At 43.2% G+C, this 19,235-nt stretch overlaps 1 protein-coding gene across 1 annotated transcript; it reads left to right on the top strand.

The window, feature by feature from the left end:
• The first annotated feature begins 2,671 nt into the window (after window positions 1–2,671).
• On the top strand, window positions 2,672–19,029 carry stk35 (serine/threonine kinase 35). The gene is made up of 3 exons (XM_056274030.1): window positions 2,672–3,415; window positions 7,015–7,854; window positions 16,379–19,029. Exons 1-2 carry the CDS (start codon window positions 2,857–2,859, stop codon window positions 7,755–7,757), a joined length of 1,302 nt encoding a protein of 433 aa, XP_056130005.1. The 5' UTR covers window positions 2,672–2,856; the 3' UTR covers window positions 7,758–7,854; window positions 16,379–19,029.
• Window positions 19,030–19,235: the final 206 nt, after the last annotated feature.

The raw sequence follows: 19,235 nt of genomic DNA on the forward strand, positions 1-19,235 counted from the left end.
CTTCCTAACCCCTCCCCTTTTTTTCTGAACTAGATCCACACCAATCCAAAAATCTACATTTAACCATCTCAGAATAGGATTAAAACAACACATTAGTCCCCAACCCTAACCTACTTAAATCTATAAAGATATAGTCGGATAGAATAATAAACAACAAATACGTCACCAAGTTAGAAGATGATACCTATCACACACTTCAATGTCTCGCTCAATGGGGGGGCTGCAGCGCTCCCTAGTGGTGGGTACCCCCCCCAGTAGTGGCAGGTGGCTGTGTAACATCTTAGTTAGAACCAACAGCATGCCTAACTTTTCCTAACACACTGTAGCGAATCCGGGGGGCAGCTTGAGAATGTCCTATTATCGACACTGTACACCACCCCACTTCTGACACCAAGGTACTCAACACCCCACTTCTGACACCAAGGTACTCACCATCCCACTTCTGACACCAAGGTACTCAACACCCCACTTCTGACACCGATGTAGCAGCCGGGAACCGCCGCAGCCGGGACGCGAACCCGGGTTTCCCCACTCGGCGGGCGACAACGTTAACCAGTCGACTAAAGGGTCCGACACGTTAGCCAAGGGCTAGCGAGTCTATTTATCCGTGCACGTTACAGTGCAAATGCAAAAAAAAACAACAACAAACAAACAACAACAAAAACAAAACAAACGCCCCCCCATTTATTTTAAACAGTGGGCTAGGGCTGCGTGGAACGTACATTTTTAATAATAACGTGAGTAAACGCTCCATTCCAAATCTGCTACCTTACAAACAAAACAATGACGTCATACTGTAGCGACAGTGGGAGGTGGCCGCTCTGACTGTCGGCGGTTCTGGCTGATGGGACAGTTGTTAGATTTAACATGTGTTTTAATGATGTTGTAACGTGCATGTATAAGAAGACACGCTGGCTCGCAGGTCGGAACCTTTAGTCGAGCGGTTAGCCATGTCTCTTGCGGTGCGGGCGATACGGGTTCGCGTCCCGGCCGCGGCAGTTCCTGTGATTACGTTGTTCCCCGAATTCGCTACAATGTGGTGTTCATGTCGTGGTTATTTTTGTGTTGTTGTTTTTTTGGGGGGGGGGGGCTCGACTCAGACTAGGAGTCGGAGACCGTTTACTGACTAAATGACTGTAGCACCGTGACTGGGACTGATGTCGCCACTTGGGACATGTGGGGGGGGGGGGGCTCGTTACGTTGTTGTCAGTTCTGGTCCGTTCTGGCCGGTGAGAATAAAAGAGCACTCGCGGGGTCGTGCGGTGTATCGGGGCACGGGAGTTGCGATTAAAAAGAAATACCTACTTCTTCCACACAATACTGCTCGTTGTAGTCGGCAGCCCCCCTGCTCAAAACATCTTCCCGCGCGCCTGGGCGGCTGACCCCACTGAGACGATGGAGAAGCAGCATCCCTTGTATTTGGCCCTAAGCTGTGTTATGATCTCCCATTCTAATTAATAATAGACACTTCAACAACGAGCATCATTAGAAAGCATTTCTTTGGAGGGGATCCCCCACCCCCCCAGGGGATCCCCCACCCCCCAAATAAAACGCGATTTTTAAATGCGCTTTCTATCCAGAGTGACGCCTTCAACTTTTATTCATCAGCCCTTACTTAACCCGTTGCTGATCAATTATGGGTTTGTCTGATTTAATTTAACCCCTTTCGTTTTGATTCATGACGTTCTGTCCTTTCATATCTTCATTCTGTTATAAACAGTTAAATTTATTGTTTCTTTTCGTTTTTAAGATTAACATCTTTTCCTAATGTACCAAGTGTCCTCTTTCAATAAAGTTTGATTTCTTGATTGACTGATCGATCGATCGACCGGTCCAGCCCGTCACTCATATGACTGGCTATTAGCTCAATTAGTAGACTGTGATTTAACTGGCGCGCGCGCAGCCGGTTTGGCAGCTGGGCCCCCCTCGCGCTGAGAACGCACCGCTTTGGCGCTTCCTCTATTCAGACGTCACGCCTGCCTCCATGTGACAGCGTCACGTGGAGAAAGCGTGGCGCAGAGGAACACGGTGTACAGTACACCCTACACACCCCGGGACATGCGGTCACACATACACTTCATCTGGGGGGAGGGGGAGGGGGGGATTGTTCGCACCGTCACTCAAATTAATCCTAATTGATTGATGATGCACATTTCATCCATCAGCATGCGGTGCCATGCGCACGGCAAGCGGAAGTGCACACATAAAAGGAAGGGAAAGGACCACAACGAAGAAAGCGCACAGAACAAACCAACAAACGCAACGTAATAATAATGACGCCATTGATATTTGGAGCCGTATATCAAGAGCAGAACTGAATCACAGATATATGCACTGTCAAAACACAAATCTAACCTAGTGCTCCGATCCATAGCAGCCTTTTCCTTTTTTAACCCCCCCCTCCCCCAGACAGTACAGATACTGTTGGTGAATCCTCCAGGAACAAAAACACCATTTCAACGTAATGTCATCCCCAAACAATGCGTGTTTTTACATTAAGCGCAAGTGAATAGGCTATTATTATTATAACGCATCCCATTAGGGACGGGCGACTACAGAGCTCCCCGTCTCTGTTTGGTCTCCGCCCACAGCCGGAGCCACGCCCTTTGTTCCGCTCTGTACTTCGGAGGGTGGAGAACATTTTGTTTACTAATCCGAAGTGCTCCGAATCCGCGAACTACAAAGTCCCCGCAAACCAGTGACACTTTATTCTGCCTCCACGCTTCTGCGCCGGCGCGACGCCTCAACTCCCGCACGAGCAGATGTCAGGAGTTCAAACTTTATCGGCGTGAAAGTGAAAGTAATGAAAGACGAACGTCCTCTCCCGTCACGCTCACCTCCGGGAGAAAAGAAGACATGGATCTTTTCTACGGGAAGAGGAGGAAGATGAGGCGGGGGGAGGAGGAGGAGGAGGCGGAGGAAAGGAAAGAGAAGATGGAGAAGAAGGTGCTCCGGTCCCTCACCGTTGAGGCGAACGGGACCCCCAAGAACAAAACCCGCCGGCGGCAGCGGCCGCAGCAGCGGCAGCGGGACCAGGAGGAGGAAGAGGAGGAGGAGGAGGAGGAGGAGCGCTGCTTCGCGGTGAGCCTCCTCAAGCCGCAGCTGGTGGCGCCGGCCGCTCCGCGCTACAGCCTGCTGCGGGAGGTGGGCAGGGGCAGCTACGGGGTGGTGTACGAGGCCCTGGCCCGGAAGACGGGAGTGCGGGTGGCGGTGAAGAAGCTGCGCTGCGGCGCTCCGGAGAACGTGGAGCTGGCCCTGGCGGAGTTCTGGGCCCTGACCAGCCTGGAGGAGAACCACGACAACGTGGTCCAGCTGGAGGAGTGCGTCCTGGAGAGGAGCGGCCGGGCGCAGAAGATGAGTCACGGGAACAAACGCAACAAGCTGTACCTGCGGCTGGTGGAGACCTCCCTCAAAGGTACAGGCACGCGCCCTCGGAGGCTCAGCAGCGCGCGGCTCCCACCAGACGTGCTCTCGCGGTTGGTTCTGTGTTGAGGCGTACAAAGTTGCACGTCCCATCATCAACCACTACTCTATATGTCAGGAAGCAAAGGTAAAGGGAGTGTACAGCACAGATTATAATCAGGCGAGACCACAAGAGGCCACAGCCATCATGACCTAGCAGCAGTAGGTTTTCTGCAGGTGTCGAGCGTCTCTCAGTAAACTGGATTATTGTCAGTTTACAGGAGTTTGTGAGTTTATGAGTGACTGTATTTATGAAGCACTTTGCAACACACACACAAGAGTGCCAGACAAAAAGAAAGCGCAAGTCTAAAGAGGCAACTCTTAAAAAAGAGATTTAAAAGCAAGATAGCGAGTTTGCGAGCCAAGTCAAATGGGCCTTGATGGCAGAAAATTGACCTTGCCCATCAAAAAGTCCTGAGGGTTTATTTGTGGTATTATCGGTTGGAAGTCCATTTCTCCATGCCATGACCTCGATGAGACAACCCTCTTGGTCCAGTGGTTGGGGATGCAAAGTTTGTTTTGTTCCTCACACGTGGCTTCTATTCTAATGCACACTTCTATCTTATGTTTGATAATATATCAGATCTCCTGGATTATAAATCCCAAAAGCCTTTGCAGCCCACGCCTAGAATGTGGTATTATAGGTGGAGGACAGATACTTGTATTGGTGTTCAGATGTTTTCATCGCAGGGCGATCCGGCCTTCTCCTCCAGTCTAAATCCTACATAGGTATTTATACCGAACAGAACTCATTGTATTCTTAGTTTAGGTCCAAGATTCATCTGGGGGTATTTATACGATTACACTTTAGCCATAAAGTGATTACTTGCATAGAGTTTCAGTGTTTTGAACGATAACTACAATAGATGTGCTGAGTATGCGAGTACCTAGATGTGTAAACTACCTAAATTATCTAATTTCTTATTTCATAATGAGGGATTTGTCACTTGGTAGATTTGATGTGTTTATTATTTTCTCCGGTGAAGTACTTGAGAATGTACCTTTGTGTCGTCCCTCCCTGCGGTGTGCAGGCCTGACAGCACACAGAGTACACAGTGTACTAGTTGGCTTCACGTTAACCCATTCACTGTTGAATGGTGTAAAAACCCACACTGAACTAGAAGGGACATTAAACTATTAAGTAAAAAGGTAATTTGTGTTATTTGATGTTCTGTTGCATCATTAACATGTGGTAGTTATCACTGTTTTCACTTTAATGCAGTTTGACCTACATAAGGACTTGTGTCAACAATAAGTCAAAACCCTTAATGAAAAACATCAATTTCTCCACGTCTTCAGAACTTGCTATATAGGTTATAGTATAACCTAGTACCTGGACTTTTGCTGAGTCTTGGTTTTAATCTCTGGGATTACCACTGATTGATGTAAAGGCTTCACTGTCCTCCTTCACCAGCTCGTTACATAAGTGTTACCATGTGGGCTGCAAGCCACGTCACACAACGATGTGTGCAAATCTTCAGAGAATCATCATTTTGTTGGGATTGACAGACCGAAAAATTAGAATATTTCAGTATTTTTACTTTTTAGAAAAACTGGAATTGCTAAATAAAATATTTGCCCTCGGCCTTGTGACGCTAAAGACACAGTGGTCACTGTCCCTAATTAAGTAATCCTTAATGTTCATGCACGTCCTGGTGTTTTGAATGCCGGGTACAGATAAAGTTGGGATAGTACACTGTAGAGATTAAACTCAAATCAGTATGAATGGTGTTTTGGAGTTTTGTGTTATTGACGGCCAACAGCGTAGACAGTTAATGGACTGCTTGTGTTTTGATTAGCTTCCGTTCTGTGGAAACACTCCAGTTTTGATGGACAAACATCCCCACAGAGTGTGATGCTCACAGCCAGCTCATTATTATGTGTTTAAGTGGGTCACCAGAGTTTATTTAAAGCAACAAGTCCCACTGACCTTTAGGCTGTTTTACCTGAAATGTGCTGAGAGTGTAGAAAGCGGAGTCCAGAGAGGACTGCTGGGCTCACCTGCCAAGGTGGCCGGTAGAAGAAAGAATTTACTGGACAGACTTTGTTACCAGCCAAAAAATAATGCTTTTTACTATCGCAGTTTACTATTATTATTATCATTTAACATGCCATGTGCAGTAATCACACGTAACTATGCAGAAATATTAAATTCAACTGTTTCACCACCAAACTGTACCACATTTGAATAATTTCAGTGGTATTCGCCTTTAAGTACAGGAAGGATCATTAAGGAGTTTGAGAAGAAAACAGTTATAGAAGAATTAACAATAACAAGTAAAAACCAGTAACAGTATTAAGTTCAGAGTGATAGTTCATGTTTATGTGTTTTTATTCTGTAGTAGCATGTCGTTTTCACCAGACAGTTCGCTCTCAAACCGGTTTCCTCCTCGGTGCCGGTGGAGGAGACCAGGAGGGAGCGCTTTCATTGGCCGTGGCAGCAGAATCAGAATCAGAAGTACTTTTAATTTCATGCAGTTGCGCACATGAAACACAGATCCAAAAACTACAAGAACACATATATCCAAACTAACACATATATCCAAACTTAAAAAACAAAACAAAAACATCACTGTCCAGAACGCACGCCAGCAGGTCCGCATGGGCTAGCAGTTAGCTTAGCCTGCCCCGCTTCCGCGTCCTGTCAGACCGCCCACGGTGTTTCCTCTTCGGGCGCAGCTCCGGTCAGGGCTGTGGTCCTTGGGCCCACAGACGCAGCAGGGGTCTCTTCGGCCTGAAGTTCGTCTGTTTTATTTTTCCTTCCTGGGGGCGCCACCCCCCCCCAACCGCTCAGAGGCGCTAGTGCAACGACCAGGACACATAGCCACATCCGGCTTCCCACTCGCAGACACGGCCAATTGTGTCTGTAGGGACGCCCGACCAAGCCGGATGTACCACGGGGATTCGAACCGACAGTCCCCGTGTTGGTAGGCAACGGAATAGACCGCTACGCCACCCGGACGCCCCTTAATTTTTTCCAAGTACCTGAAATATCCAGTATCCCCCATGAAATAGACTACAACCATCTGGTACAACTGTATTCATTGTTGTATTTTCCCCCTCATGGAACCGCAAAGTTGAATAACTGGAATGTTTTCAGGGCCGCTGAATAATTATTCCAATTAAACAGGTGACGCACAAAAAGTGAGGCGCCTTAGCTATACAGGCTTAAACCATTTGCCCACTGGTAAAGTTATAAATGTGTATACAGATTTGTTTGCAGGACTTCTCCATACAAGAGAGCAGCTCAGTTTACAGCAGAAAGAAAAGAAAGTCTGAATAAAAAACATGTCATCGGTAAAAATTGCTGTTTCTCAGTTGATATTTTTGTTAAGAATTTTTAAATTACAATTGGAAATGACAGAAAATTACCAGTCAAGAAAACGTTTTTGAAAGTTGAACAAATGAAATACGTATTGTATTTGCATAAATATTTTTATCCTGTTTTTGCTGTGATTTTCATTTGATTTTTAAAAAAATCAAAATCAAATGACTTGTGTGTTAACAGCTCATTAACAAGATCATGTGTCTTCCTCCATCTTCATACTGCAGGTGAGCGTGTGCTGGGTTATCCGGAGGAGCCTTGCTATCTGTGGTTTGTCATGGAGTTCTGCGATGGCGGAGACCTCAACCAGTACATCTTATCACGCCGCCCGAATCCCTGCACCAACCAGAGCTTCATGCGCCAGCTCACACGTGCTGTGGCTTTTCTGCACAAGAACAACATTGTCCACCGAGATCTCAAGCCAGACAACATCCTCATTTCACACAAGTCTGGCTCCCCTGTTCTCAAAGTGGCCGACTTTGGCCTCAGTAAAGTCTGTGCCGGTCTGAGCTGTGGTGGGAAGGACGGCGGGGAGTACCCAGCAGCGGGCGGGAGAGGTCACGACCAGAACAGCATGATCAACGTCAACAAGTTCTGGTTGTCATCAGCCTGTGGCTCAGACTTCTACATGGCCCCCGAGGTGTGGGAAGGACACTACACAGCCAAGGCAGACATCTTTGCAATGGGCATTGTCATCTGGGCGATGATTGAGCGAATCACTTTCATCGATGCCGACTCAAAGCGTGAACTTCTTGGCACCTACATAAGGCAGGGCACGGAAATTGTGCCCGTCGGGGAGGCACTGTTGGAGAACCCTAAAATGGTTCTCCTCATCCCCCAGAAGACCAGGAGCTCCATGTCAGAAGGGGTGAAGAAGCTTCTCCAGGATATGCTGGCTGTCAACCCGCAGGACAGGCCAGACGCCTTCCAGTTGGAGGTGCGGATGGACCAAGTCACTTGTGCCGCGTGACAACCCTAAACTTCCCATTCTATTCCCCGATTTCACCTGAACCTTGATCTTTTTTTCCCCTAAATTCATAAGAGAAGGGACCTTTCTGCTTTTCAAGGTAAGTTTAACCTCTTTTCTACCACAGATACAATCTAGATAACCATTACTCCAAGGGTAATTCCAGTATTTTTAGACCTGGGCCCTATTTTCCCATCATTTGAGGTCTAAATTACTAATAGGGACATTTTCTGGAATTGGTCCAGTATTTAGCGAGAACGCTTCAGCCAGCAGCTGTGAAATGGGCTACAATGTAATTCTTGGGGGCAATTGCGCCTGTCGAAGTATGTCCACTAAAAATTATTGTTTTTGCCACTGACAGGATCAGATTGTTGTTATAAGTGTCTGACAACGTTATGGAAAGGATCTCTATGGAGATAGAACTTTTTCTTTACATTTCGTTTCTTCTGGTCTCTGTTGTAACATCCCTTTTACTGCTGCTTCTGTTTGCGTGCGGGGGCGTGGTTTCAGATGTTTACAAAAGATTTCATGCCGAGTCTTATCAGAGTTGACCATTCATTTGAGGTAGCATAGCCTGAGACATTGAGGAACTGCTAGAAAAAAAATATTTCCAAAGTCATGGCTGTGTGACCTTTATACATGGACATGGTGGTGTGCATGTATAAAGGGTATATAGAGGTGTAGATGTAGAGGACAGTGATGGAAGTGTCCATGTATAAAGGATATAAAGAGGCGTAGATGTAGAGGACAGAACTTGAACTTGACAGTTATGGTGGCGTGGGTTAGACTGAAGGTGTCAGTGTTGTACTAGAACATCTCGTCCCAGCTTCTCTCAAGTCTAACCAGAGAGTTTAGCTAGCTAACACCTGTGTGTCACCTTTCTACCTGTCTCATTGTATTGGTCTAACATGCTGGACATCAAATGTGTCACTATGGGTGTCGCCATCTTTGATGCCCCCATATAACATAGGCAATTCAGAGGCGGCACATCATGGTAATGTGGACGCAAGAAAAGACCTAATTTTTCTCCCTCCGAATAGCCACGTGATGCATCTAATTTTTTGTTTAATGTACCATGAGGACAATCAGTTGTACCATCCTAGACCCATACCAACATATTTTCACATCAAAACATGTAAAAAAGGTTTACTACATCTTTAATCATGCTAACGCAGTGAAACGGTGAAAACTGCACCTGGCCAAGTTGGTTCTGGTTCTCAATGAAGAAAAATGACTCATGTACACATGCTAACAGGAATTAGTTTTCATGTTCCATGTGAGACACAAAACCATGCAAACCAATTAGTCGAGGAGGTCATAGTGAAGGGTCTCCTGCACCGTGGAGCACCTGCAGCAGTGTTTGGGGTCATCGCTTTGCTTAAGGGCACTTCAACAGTGAGAGGTGACATGGCACTGTGATGTTCATCAGAGATCTGGATGCCATCTTGGTTTTGTTTACGTTGGTGGAAGGATTCAATTCTTATCTCTTCATTGCCTTATTTAGATTGTTGTCTCTGTATACACCTCTAGTATTTTTTTTTGGGTCGTAGGGTTGCTCCTTTTACCCTTTATAATAGGACAGGCGTGAACAGGCAAGTGAATATAGCACTGCTAGAGTGGAACAGCTACGAACACGGTAACAAGAAAATACAGGAATGCTGTGTGTGTGTGTGTGTGTGTGCGTGTGGGCATTGTGTTCAATGAAACATGGTATCAACTTTTATGACGTGTTTATTTTATAAATTAAATAATTATATATTCTGTACGAAGACTTAAAACATTTCCTTTGACTATCATTCAGGTCTGAACAGGGCTATGGTTGTTATTTGTATTGAATTAAAAGTGTCCCTCTAAACAGTTTCAATAGGCTTAGTTTGCTATAAAGGGTGACAGGTGTTTCCATGTACCAAACTCTTCACTAATGACATAAATTCAGTCCAGTGATCCAGACCATCCTATTAGCTGTTCCTAAGGTTGACCTTTTCATTAACTGGATCATACAGCGTCGAGGTTCTTGAGCTTCCAAACGCCTCCTAACCGAGTTACAGATCTTAATGAAATGAATCTGAGGTGTGTTTAGTGACTCGGGAGGCACTGGCATGTGCTGCAGAAGAGTCATTCTGTACAGCTGCATGATGGGATAGCATCCCTACCCACATCCCTGCTATAGTTTAATGGGAATACCCATCATCTATGGCAGATCAGTGGTCTTTAACAGGGGGTGGCTGTAAAGACAAGGCCTTTAGAGCCACGTTAAAGACAGAGCCTTCTGTGGCATCAAACTAGAGAGTAGGATTGGCTGACCTGTGGACCTGGACAGTGTCCATTATGCATGTACACACACACAGTTAACCAGAAAAACAAAGCCGGTGTCCCTCAGTTCTCACTAGTCTGCTGCTCCACATGCCCCGTCACAGCAAAGGTAGCAGTCCATGGATGACCAATCCAATGCCATTGGTTGAGGGGTACCCACCCCAGGTACCCCCTCCCCCTGGGCCCCCCCACCCACCCACCCACACACACACACACACACACACGTCTCCCTCCATCAGTGGTTGTGTGTTAGACAATGAGGTTGCTGCTCCCTCTGGCTGAGGGCTTAGAAAGGCTCAGTGTGTCCTGGAACATCGTGTCCTGATGCTGCATGCAGCCATTGGCTGACTGTCTAAACCAGGCCAAATGAACTTCAGCCCCTCTTCTGTTAGATGTCACGACTTTGATTGTTTTTAATTGTTTTTATGATTCAATTTTAATTTTATATAATTTTAATGACTTATAAAATCATTTTAGTATTCTTCACATTTTAATTACTTTGATACAATCATGATTTTGTGATTTTATATTTTATTAGATGATTTTAACTTTTCATATGATTCAAATTTTTATATATATATATATATATATATATATATATATATATATAACTTCAATTTTTTTCATGGTATGATGTATTAGGAGTTCCCATGTTAGCCTATCCTTTCATTTTACTGGGGGTTTTCCTCATGTCAGAGTACATATACGAACCAGTACATGTAGTTGTTCTTTGTCCCTTTTTGACTGCTAACGATTATGAAATTAAAACATCTTATGTTGATCTATAATTCTGTCATATTACGAGCGTCTCTACCAGCTCTCCTGAGGGATTCTTTGACAGTCTGGTTATACGGCTTCAGTTCAGCTGTACTGCTGAAAATAACTCAGGAGCGTTGCATGCTGGTGCTATACAGTCTATAGTGTCTATAGTGTCTATAGTGTCAACACTGAAGGCTTCAGTGTTCAATGTGGGTGGGAATTTTTAGTTTTAAATAATGGCCGAGGAGCTGGACATGGTCCCTTCGCCTGATCACAAGTTGGTGCAGTTTCGATGGATTTTGGTTGCTGGTTGACTGAAAGCAACAGGCTGTTTATTTCCAACTCAGTAAAGCTGCACAACTTCATTTCTTAAATTCTAAGAACAGTGCTTGAAATGTGTGGCAGAGTTAGCATACAGCCTGACTTTCACTGAGCTTGTTTTTTTTTTTTTTACTTTAAAGAAACCAAAAGGTATGGCACTTTTAAGAGAAAAGGGAGTGGACCAAATAATCTTCCACTCAGCTCGTTTTGCAATGCCTGTCAAAGCAGCTCGCAGCGTACAGATGCAAACACCAGGCATGTTCCCAACAAATGGCTTTAAAAATTTCAAGTAGGCCCACTAATACAGAATAGTTTCATATATAGTTTCAAATACAAAGTTGAATAAGATATACTCCACAGTGGAATTTAAAAATCTGATAATTGAATTGTGGGACCCTCATCATAGAGTCACTGATAAATCCTCTTGTGCGGACGAACCACTATAAGTCCAACACTTTTGCCTGGACCGCAACAGCAGGGCAGCCCTGCACATGGGGTTGTCCGTGAGTTGAGTTGAGCGACGGAGTTTCCTCATTGGCCGTTGCTCTTTCAAAATGAATCGGCGCGAACAGCTCTCTATTACATCATCAGCTGTTCAAGGAACCGGTGTCAAAACAGCCTCTTTTTAAACGTAGTTGCGCAAAAAGCAGCTGTATAATACATGTAGTTGCAGTTCAGCCGTATACTGTTTGAACCTAGTCCCGTTGTCACGTTGGATTAAGCTCACCAACATGTGGAGGCTTACTTATGTCTACTAGCCATCAAGACAGAAACCTAGTCAGGCCTTCTCAACTCGGCCCTGGAATTTAGGACAGGATGTACCATTTGTAGAAAGGCGAGCGGCGCAAAGAACCCAGAGCAAAACCTCTCTCTCTTTAATCTGTGTCTCTGGTCCCCATGAGAATCTTGTAATTTATACAGGAATATAACTGGAAGGCACTGCGCCTATCATACGGCATGAATAGATGGGATGGGGTATAGTTATGTAACAGTGCCGTTTTTGCGTCTGGGTACAAGCTGTAAATATGTAGGCGGTTGAAAAAGTGAATATTCAGCTGCTGAGGTGGTAGTAAGGACTTTTTCTGAGGCCCCTCAGGGGAAGACAGAGCACTGCTAAGACTTGTCCATGGACAAACTAGCTTCTTGACAAACTTTCACTCAAGTAGTTTCTCAAAGGATGAAACAACCGTACAAGCCACATTCTACGAACAACAACATACCTGCCCCCCTTGCCCCCCCATTAATCGTTTTAGTATAAAACTAATTTATGATGCTACAGAACTTGGCCTTTAGTCCCTTTCCAGAACTTAACGTGAAACATCATCACCCACAATCCATCTTAATTACACTGGACATCAGCCTTCCTGGTCCACTGTTCCAATTCGCTGAGCCGTGGTTAATAGGGGACGATATGTAGTCTGCTGTGTCAGCTGTTATCACCTCCATCAGCTCCCACAGGGACTGCCCAACAGTATCATGACCTGTCAATCATCCATCATGTGAGTGATAAAGCTGTGCTTTATCACAACCAACTTGTCAGTTTATCATGCACGGACAGTTACCGGCTGTTTATGTAGTTTGATACCATTTGGTTATGCTGGGATCAGGTTGGTCTGATGTTTGTTTTGAACCAGTCTGTGTCCTGTGAATAAGTTTTAGCGGTGTATGGTTCACAAACTGGGCGGGAGCCAATTTAAATTATAGATGAGAAGAGGTGTGGTCAGCATATGGTGCAAAAAAGCAGCAGCGAGCCTTCTCTCAAATTATATTTTTTAATTTCGCTTTTCTTTTTTTAATGCTGTGTCACAGTTGGGCTGGAAATGGGTTTCGAGCAAATGCCAGAAAACCCTGTTTATGATACATCCCTTTCTCCCAGAGGCCAAATTACTTCAAGATGTCAGAATACCTGAAGTCTTGGGACACTGAATTCCTCAGTCTGTGTCCAGATTCTCCAGCCAACATGTGACTCGCTGTAGAAGCTGGGTTTTGACAGAGCTAGATAAAACCAGCGGTGTTCTCTGTCCTTATCCATCCATCTCTCTGTCCTTATCCATCCATCTCTCTGTCTTTATCCGTCATGCTTTGTTGAAAACAAATCGTCCACACAGTTGATAACAAAGTAGAGACAGGAGAGCAACATTTGAATTTCCCTTTTTTCTAATGTCCTCAGACTGGGTTGATGTGTGGTAAGCCACACATTGTTAAATCTCTGTCAGTAATCTGAACACAGGTCAAAGAAATGCATCCATGACTAGAAAAAGAAAAAAAACCAAAAGAATTCAGGTTTTCTTCACGTCATAGAAAAAAAAAAGACCACTCTGCCTCGATAATTTCACATTTTGGGTATTCTGGTTATTCTCTTGAGATGTGTAAATTCAATTTTTTAACTTTGGAGGGTTCTGATTGTTTTGTAAAGATAAAGATCGTCTCTGAAGTGAGACATATTCTCATCTCAGTTTAACTACAATCTTTTCTCCTGGTCAGTCTGTCGGCCGATGTGTTTACCGAGTGTGCAGACATTCTTTTTTGTTCAGATAAACTGCTAATATGTCTTATTTTAGGCGGTTATAGCGCTGTAATATACGATTCTGCTCAGATTTAATGTTTTATTGACTTGTTTGGGGTTGCTTTTTTTTTGTTGCATAAATCTGATTGTGTTGGGGTTGCTGTACTGTGTCTTGATGGGACGTGGTGGTATGAACGGCCAGAACTACTTTAATGACCGTCAACCAAGAGGGATTTTAGGATTTCTGTTGGGTAATAATGTTTTTGTTATTTTTAGACTTTGTGTTTATGGCAGGGCTGCTTTAGTGTTCCCAGCTCAGAGGAAGCGAGTCCCTTCCACCTCGCTACCAGTCTGGACTGGTTTCTTTTATGAGCCGTTCCTTTTCTGAGTTCTGCAGCATCCAAGTCCTCAGTCTGAGACAGCGAGGCTCTTTGTCCATTCCCCCGTCATATCTGGCCTTTGCCTTTTCACTGCAGCTCAAATAATGCTGCTACCTATACAAACTAAAACTACAAAAATGACGCTTAACAATGTGAAAGGCTGCGTCTAGCTATGCCTTTCATTAGCTGTGGTTACACGGACAATATTTGTTCAACCCGATCGAAATCCTTCTGACTAGACATTCCAACTTCACGGTTTACATGGAAGCTAAATAAAGTGATCCAATAAGATGTGCGTTTACATGCCCCAATGCATTTAACCAGAATATAACTTTTTTGACATGCGCAAAGTGGTTCCACCCGCTGTGAAGCATCTAATCTGCCGGAAATACAACAGAAGATGTTCCCGCCTGTTAATACAATTTTCAAGATGGAGCCGCATCGTGTCCTGGGAACACGATTTGCGTTTCTGCTGTTCTTTCTAATTAAGCAGTAATTGTGAGCAGCAAAGGGGAGGGAAAAGTGTGCTGGATCATGTTACAGTTTCACACAGGATGTTACACAATGACATTTCATAAAGAAAGTAGGACAAGGCTTACACATACATATCATTCCATAATCCTCCGAACACAGGTGTGTATTTTGAAAAATGAAGGTGGACAATTCGGTTAGGACGGCTGAAACAAGGCTGTGACCACCACAAGCAAGCAAACAGTGTGTTCTCGCATATTCAGAAACGGCAGCAACAGAATGTGCGAGCTGGTTAAACATCAGGACTTTACTGGGTCTTACGCTTGTTAAAGCCAGCCTGTGAAGTCTGAGTCTGACAGGGTGCACAACAAGCTTCCACGGACACATTTTCATCTCATGTGATAATAAAAGAAAAACGACGGACAGTTTAATCCACAAAACTATCAATGAAATCAATAAAAAGCAATATTTGGCCGCGAATGAGCTTATTCTGATTGGGCTATGACTCTGATTAGTGGACTATTAGGGTCCATGTAAACGCAGCTACTAAGGTTGACAATAGAAACTACATAAAGCCAGGATGTAAACCCCCATGATCACTGGTGGAGTTCAGGCTTTAGGACCTGTAGTCCTTCAGTTAGGAGACGTATTGTTCTCTGTTGGTATGCCGGCCTGAGGCACCACACCACCAACTAAATACAGCTGGGTTGGAGGCGTTTCCTCCAGTCAGTTGTCTTCGTAGTGAGGATTTATAGCACTGTAAAGTATGTGCCTTACTTCAGACAACATCCTTGAAAAAAGAGTGATACACAGCTCCTGTAGATATGGGAAGAAAGCTAGTCTACTAAATGAAATCATGAACTCTCTTCCTACGACAGGATCACTTTTCCCAACAGTGTGGTAGCTCTAAAAACAGGTTTTCCCTGTGGTAAACGGAACAAATATTATAAACCAAGAAACAGGATCATGGGTTTTCAAAGTATTCCGACCCCACCTGTGTATAAACGGTATTGCATATTGGCACTATCAGACACAACGTTGTCCTAGGATTTGTACACAGGTCAATAAAGACCAGCTCTTGTAATGTCAACTCCAAGTTGTCCAAGGATGAAAAACAACAGATACTGTTTGTTGTTTGCATTAGGAGGAAAACAGAGTGGAAGAGTCGAAGAAAGTTGAATCAGCTCATCTGCACGCAACTTTTAGATGAACTGATTCAACTTTTTGACTTTCTTACCTGGATTATTGAGCATGCATAAAGACAGAATGGAAGAGGTTCCTGTCTTTTTTTAGATGAATGAAGAGAAAGAGTTGTGCTAGATGATGGATTCAAACATTCTTTTTAACTTTTATGTTAATGAACACTATATTATGAGCAGTATAACCAACAGCTCTCATCTTGAGCAGCACAGCAGCACTAATTCCACCACGTCAGGGTGTTTTGTCTTTATGCATGCCCTTTTGTCGAGCTGACCCACTTGGGCTCATATCGCGTGTTGTGTGATTATGCAACCTATGGAAATAAGCACCCCCACCCCCCGGTCTCTTTAGTGACATCACAATGACATCATTCACTGTCAGCCAGTCAGTGTCTTTGTTGTGGAGCATTTCTGGCACATGGACGTTACATTCAGTGTGCTGTTGTGAATTGAACCTATTTTCTTTTTTTACAGATGTCAAGAATGAAATAGTTCATTAGTTTGAAATGTATTCAAATTCTTTTAATTGGTTAAAGATGACGATCTTTAGACATTGCATGGACACTTAAATGTATATTTTATAAGGTCGGTTTTTTTTTTTTTTGTTACATCATGCTTTATATACTTTCAGTCAGTCTGCCTCATAAGATGTTGCTTTTTTGCTTCTCTCTGCAGATTTGTTTACGAGGTGGGGATGGAATTCTGTGTCTGCACCTAAAAAGGACTCTGAACTGTGGAATAAATCCTTGGGAATCACAAACTAATGGGAAGAACTTAATATTCATCTGTCTGATGTTTACAAAATCTCAGGATGGGAACTGAATCTGAATCAGGTTGACAGACATTTACAGCCTCATCTGCATACAACCATCAACGACATAAAGCTAAGGACATTTAATGATTGGTCAGATATGCCAGAGTCACAAAAAGGTCAGAGGCTATTTCCCCAAAGAGGTGATGAGGCTGGATTTGATTTTTTTTTGTTTAACCTTAGCTTCAACATGGACCTGCTCCTCTGTCATCAACGCACTACGTGCAGCATCAGTCTCACGATAACATGGACCATCAACCACAATACTGAAGAGGAACAAACTTGTAAACTGTGAAATAATGTGAATATTCTTGAAAACACAGTTCCTATGGACATAATAGAAATACAATCCACTGGTATTGTGTCTATAAGCACCAGGTCACACACCCCCTTAGAAACTTGTGCCTTATTTTACAGTCATCATCTGAAGTCTAAGCAACTGTACAACTTTGTTGTAACATTTATTTATTTTTCCACTCATGCAGTATAGGAATTACTTCGGTATTGCCGCCCCACCGCAGTTTTAATCATAGTGCATCTGATGTCAGAAATACAGTCCACGGGTCTTCCGCAGCAGGGTCTGACATGAGTTGATGAGCATTAGCTACAGGTTAAACCAAAGTGCACCAGTTGGACAAATTAGTTATTTAGTAAGTTTTCATATTTTAGCCAAGTTTTTGTTTATCTCAAAAGTGGACATTCAAAATCACCATAATTCAAGACCAAAAATAGGATTACTTATGGCAAATGAATAAGCCATTGGAAAAGTCTTACATATTTTTATTTTTTTTAAGTTAGCGTTTTGGCATGACATGGATAGAGTTTTGTACAGTAAAGCAGAAACTTGAGTGTAGTGTTTAAGATATTACAAATTGGAATAATAATTTAGACACGACATAAGAACTTTGCAGTTTTCCATCATTTTGGGATATTTCAGACTTTTCTTATTTGACTTTGGATATCGGTTTAGATGGAGGGTCATTTTTAGACTGCTATACGTGTGTTATAAATAATACTGTATGCCTCATCCTATAACACCAGAATGAAACCTGAGAAGCATTGTTTTTATCTTTGTGACAAAATCAGTTTTGTTTTGGGGTCCTAGTTTGAAGGTTTGTCATTGGGAAACGGTCCCAACAGTAAATCTACAAACACTGAAAATAAAACGTGACAACTGTTTGATTGGACTTCAAATGTGAATATCACATAATGTTCAGTCCAACACTGAGGCATTACTTGGTTTTACAATCTGCATCAAGAGAAAATACTTGCCAGGGTTTGCTCTTAACAGTATATTCTTCTCAGTTGTTCTGATGCCATATTGTGTGTTGTGTCCAACACACTGCCATTTTGAAGATGCCCCTCTCTGGATTACATGACGCTCCTCTCTGGTGGTAACTTGGCCCACAAGACTACTCATCCAGATTAATCAATTAACGGTTAAATTCAAGGCTGTCAATCAAATGGGAATCGGCGTGGAATACTTGCCCTCATCTAGTTTTACTGGCCCTCCACGGTGTGTGCAGTTCTTTAAGGCATTTAACACATTTCCAGGATTAAATGGGGTCATGTCTCATACTCGCTTTAATAGAATAGGCAAATAAATCAAACCTCTTTTTTTAAATACGTGCACTGTAGCATTTAGGTTCATTTTATGGTGATTTACCAAATCACATGATTGAACTGTCAGATAACATTATGCCTTATACTCCTAGGACTCAGGCCTCACTCTTAAATCTCGTTAGCAACATTGTCAAGTGTTAGACTAGCACTGAATTTTAATTCAAATGCACTTTTTTTCTGAGAATAATAGCATTTTACCTCAGGCTAGATTTCACAAACCCCAACCAACCCTCTAACTGATGTTTTTCTTCTTTAAATGGTTGAATATGAATATATGATCATTTTATAGAGTGGAAAAGCAATGACTTACACTCCTCATTCTGAGAATTTAAGGGGCCAGTATGTCACATAAATGACAAAGGTCTTGTATTTACACAGTTGGAACCAGTGACGTGTTCGATATGAGAGTTCATTTAGCACCAAACCAAATGTGGCTTGACTATTTATTTTGGCCACAGCTGACGTTGAGTTGCATAGGCGAGTGAGGATTTTTCTATGACTTCTGCTACTGTACATAACTAGTAGTACTTCTGGTTGCGATGACCTATTTTTAATGTATTGACTGATGCACTCTTTGTACACCTAAAGGTTTGACCTGAAAACACTCTGTACTATGCAAAATGTTTGTGTCTCATGGTAAATATCACTCAAGGAACCACACTGTTTAAAGTTCCTCTGAATAATATCTTTCTTCTCTCCTACATGCTTCCAGTATGTACAGTCATGTTTCCTTTAGATGTCATGTAAAATAGAAACTTTTGTTTTGTTATGAAGCTGAATGGAGCCATTTGATGTTTTAACAAAGCATCTTATTTTTTGCTGTAAATATGTTGACTTGTTTTTTCTTGGAATAAATGATCAAAACTATTACCGACCTTGTCTTTCTCCATCATCCTTCATTATGACTACAATTCAGTGTGCCAAAAGCCTTTAACAGACTGTATGAAATCAGATTTGTTGCACTGTCAGTCTGCTGGTCAATACTGCTTTCTTGTCTCAATAAATTTAAACCTGATCCTTCTATCTTATGAGCATTTCCTGCTGACTGGAACATGCCTCGGTGTCTGTTGTGTCTGCCTGCAGCAGCCGGCATACCTG

Source organism: Lampris incognitus, chromosome 2, assembly GCF_029633865.1.
Source record: "Lampris incognitus isolate fLamInc1 chromosome 2, fLamInc1.hap2, whole genome shotgun sequence".
NCBI lineage: Eukaryota > Metazoa > Chordata > Actinopteri > Lampriformes > Lampridae > Lampris > Lampris incognitus.

Bases quoted from the DNA above. Each gene is read 5' to 3' on its own strand.
- stk35 (XM_056274030.1), top strand. From the start codon at position 2,857: ATGGATCTTTTCTACGGGAAGAGGAGGAAGATGAGGCGGGGGGAGGAG. The intron at 3,416-7,014 runs GTACAGGCACGC...TTCATACTGCAG, and splicing joins GGTGGAGACCTCCCTCAAAG to GTGAGCGTGTGCTGGGTTAT.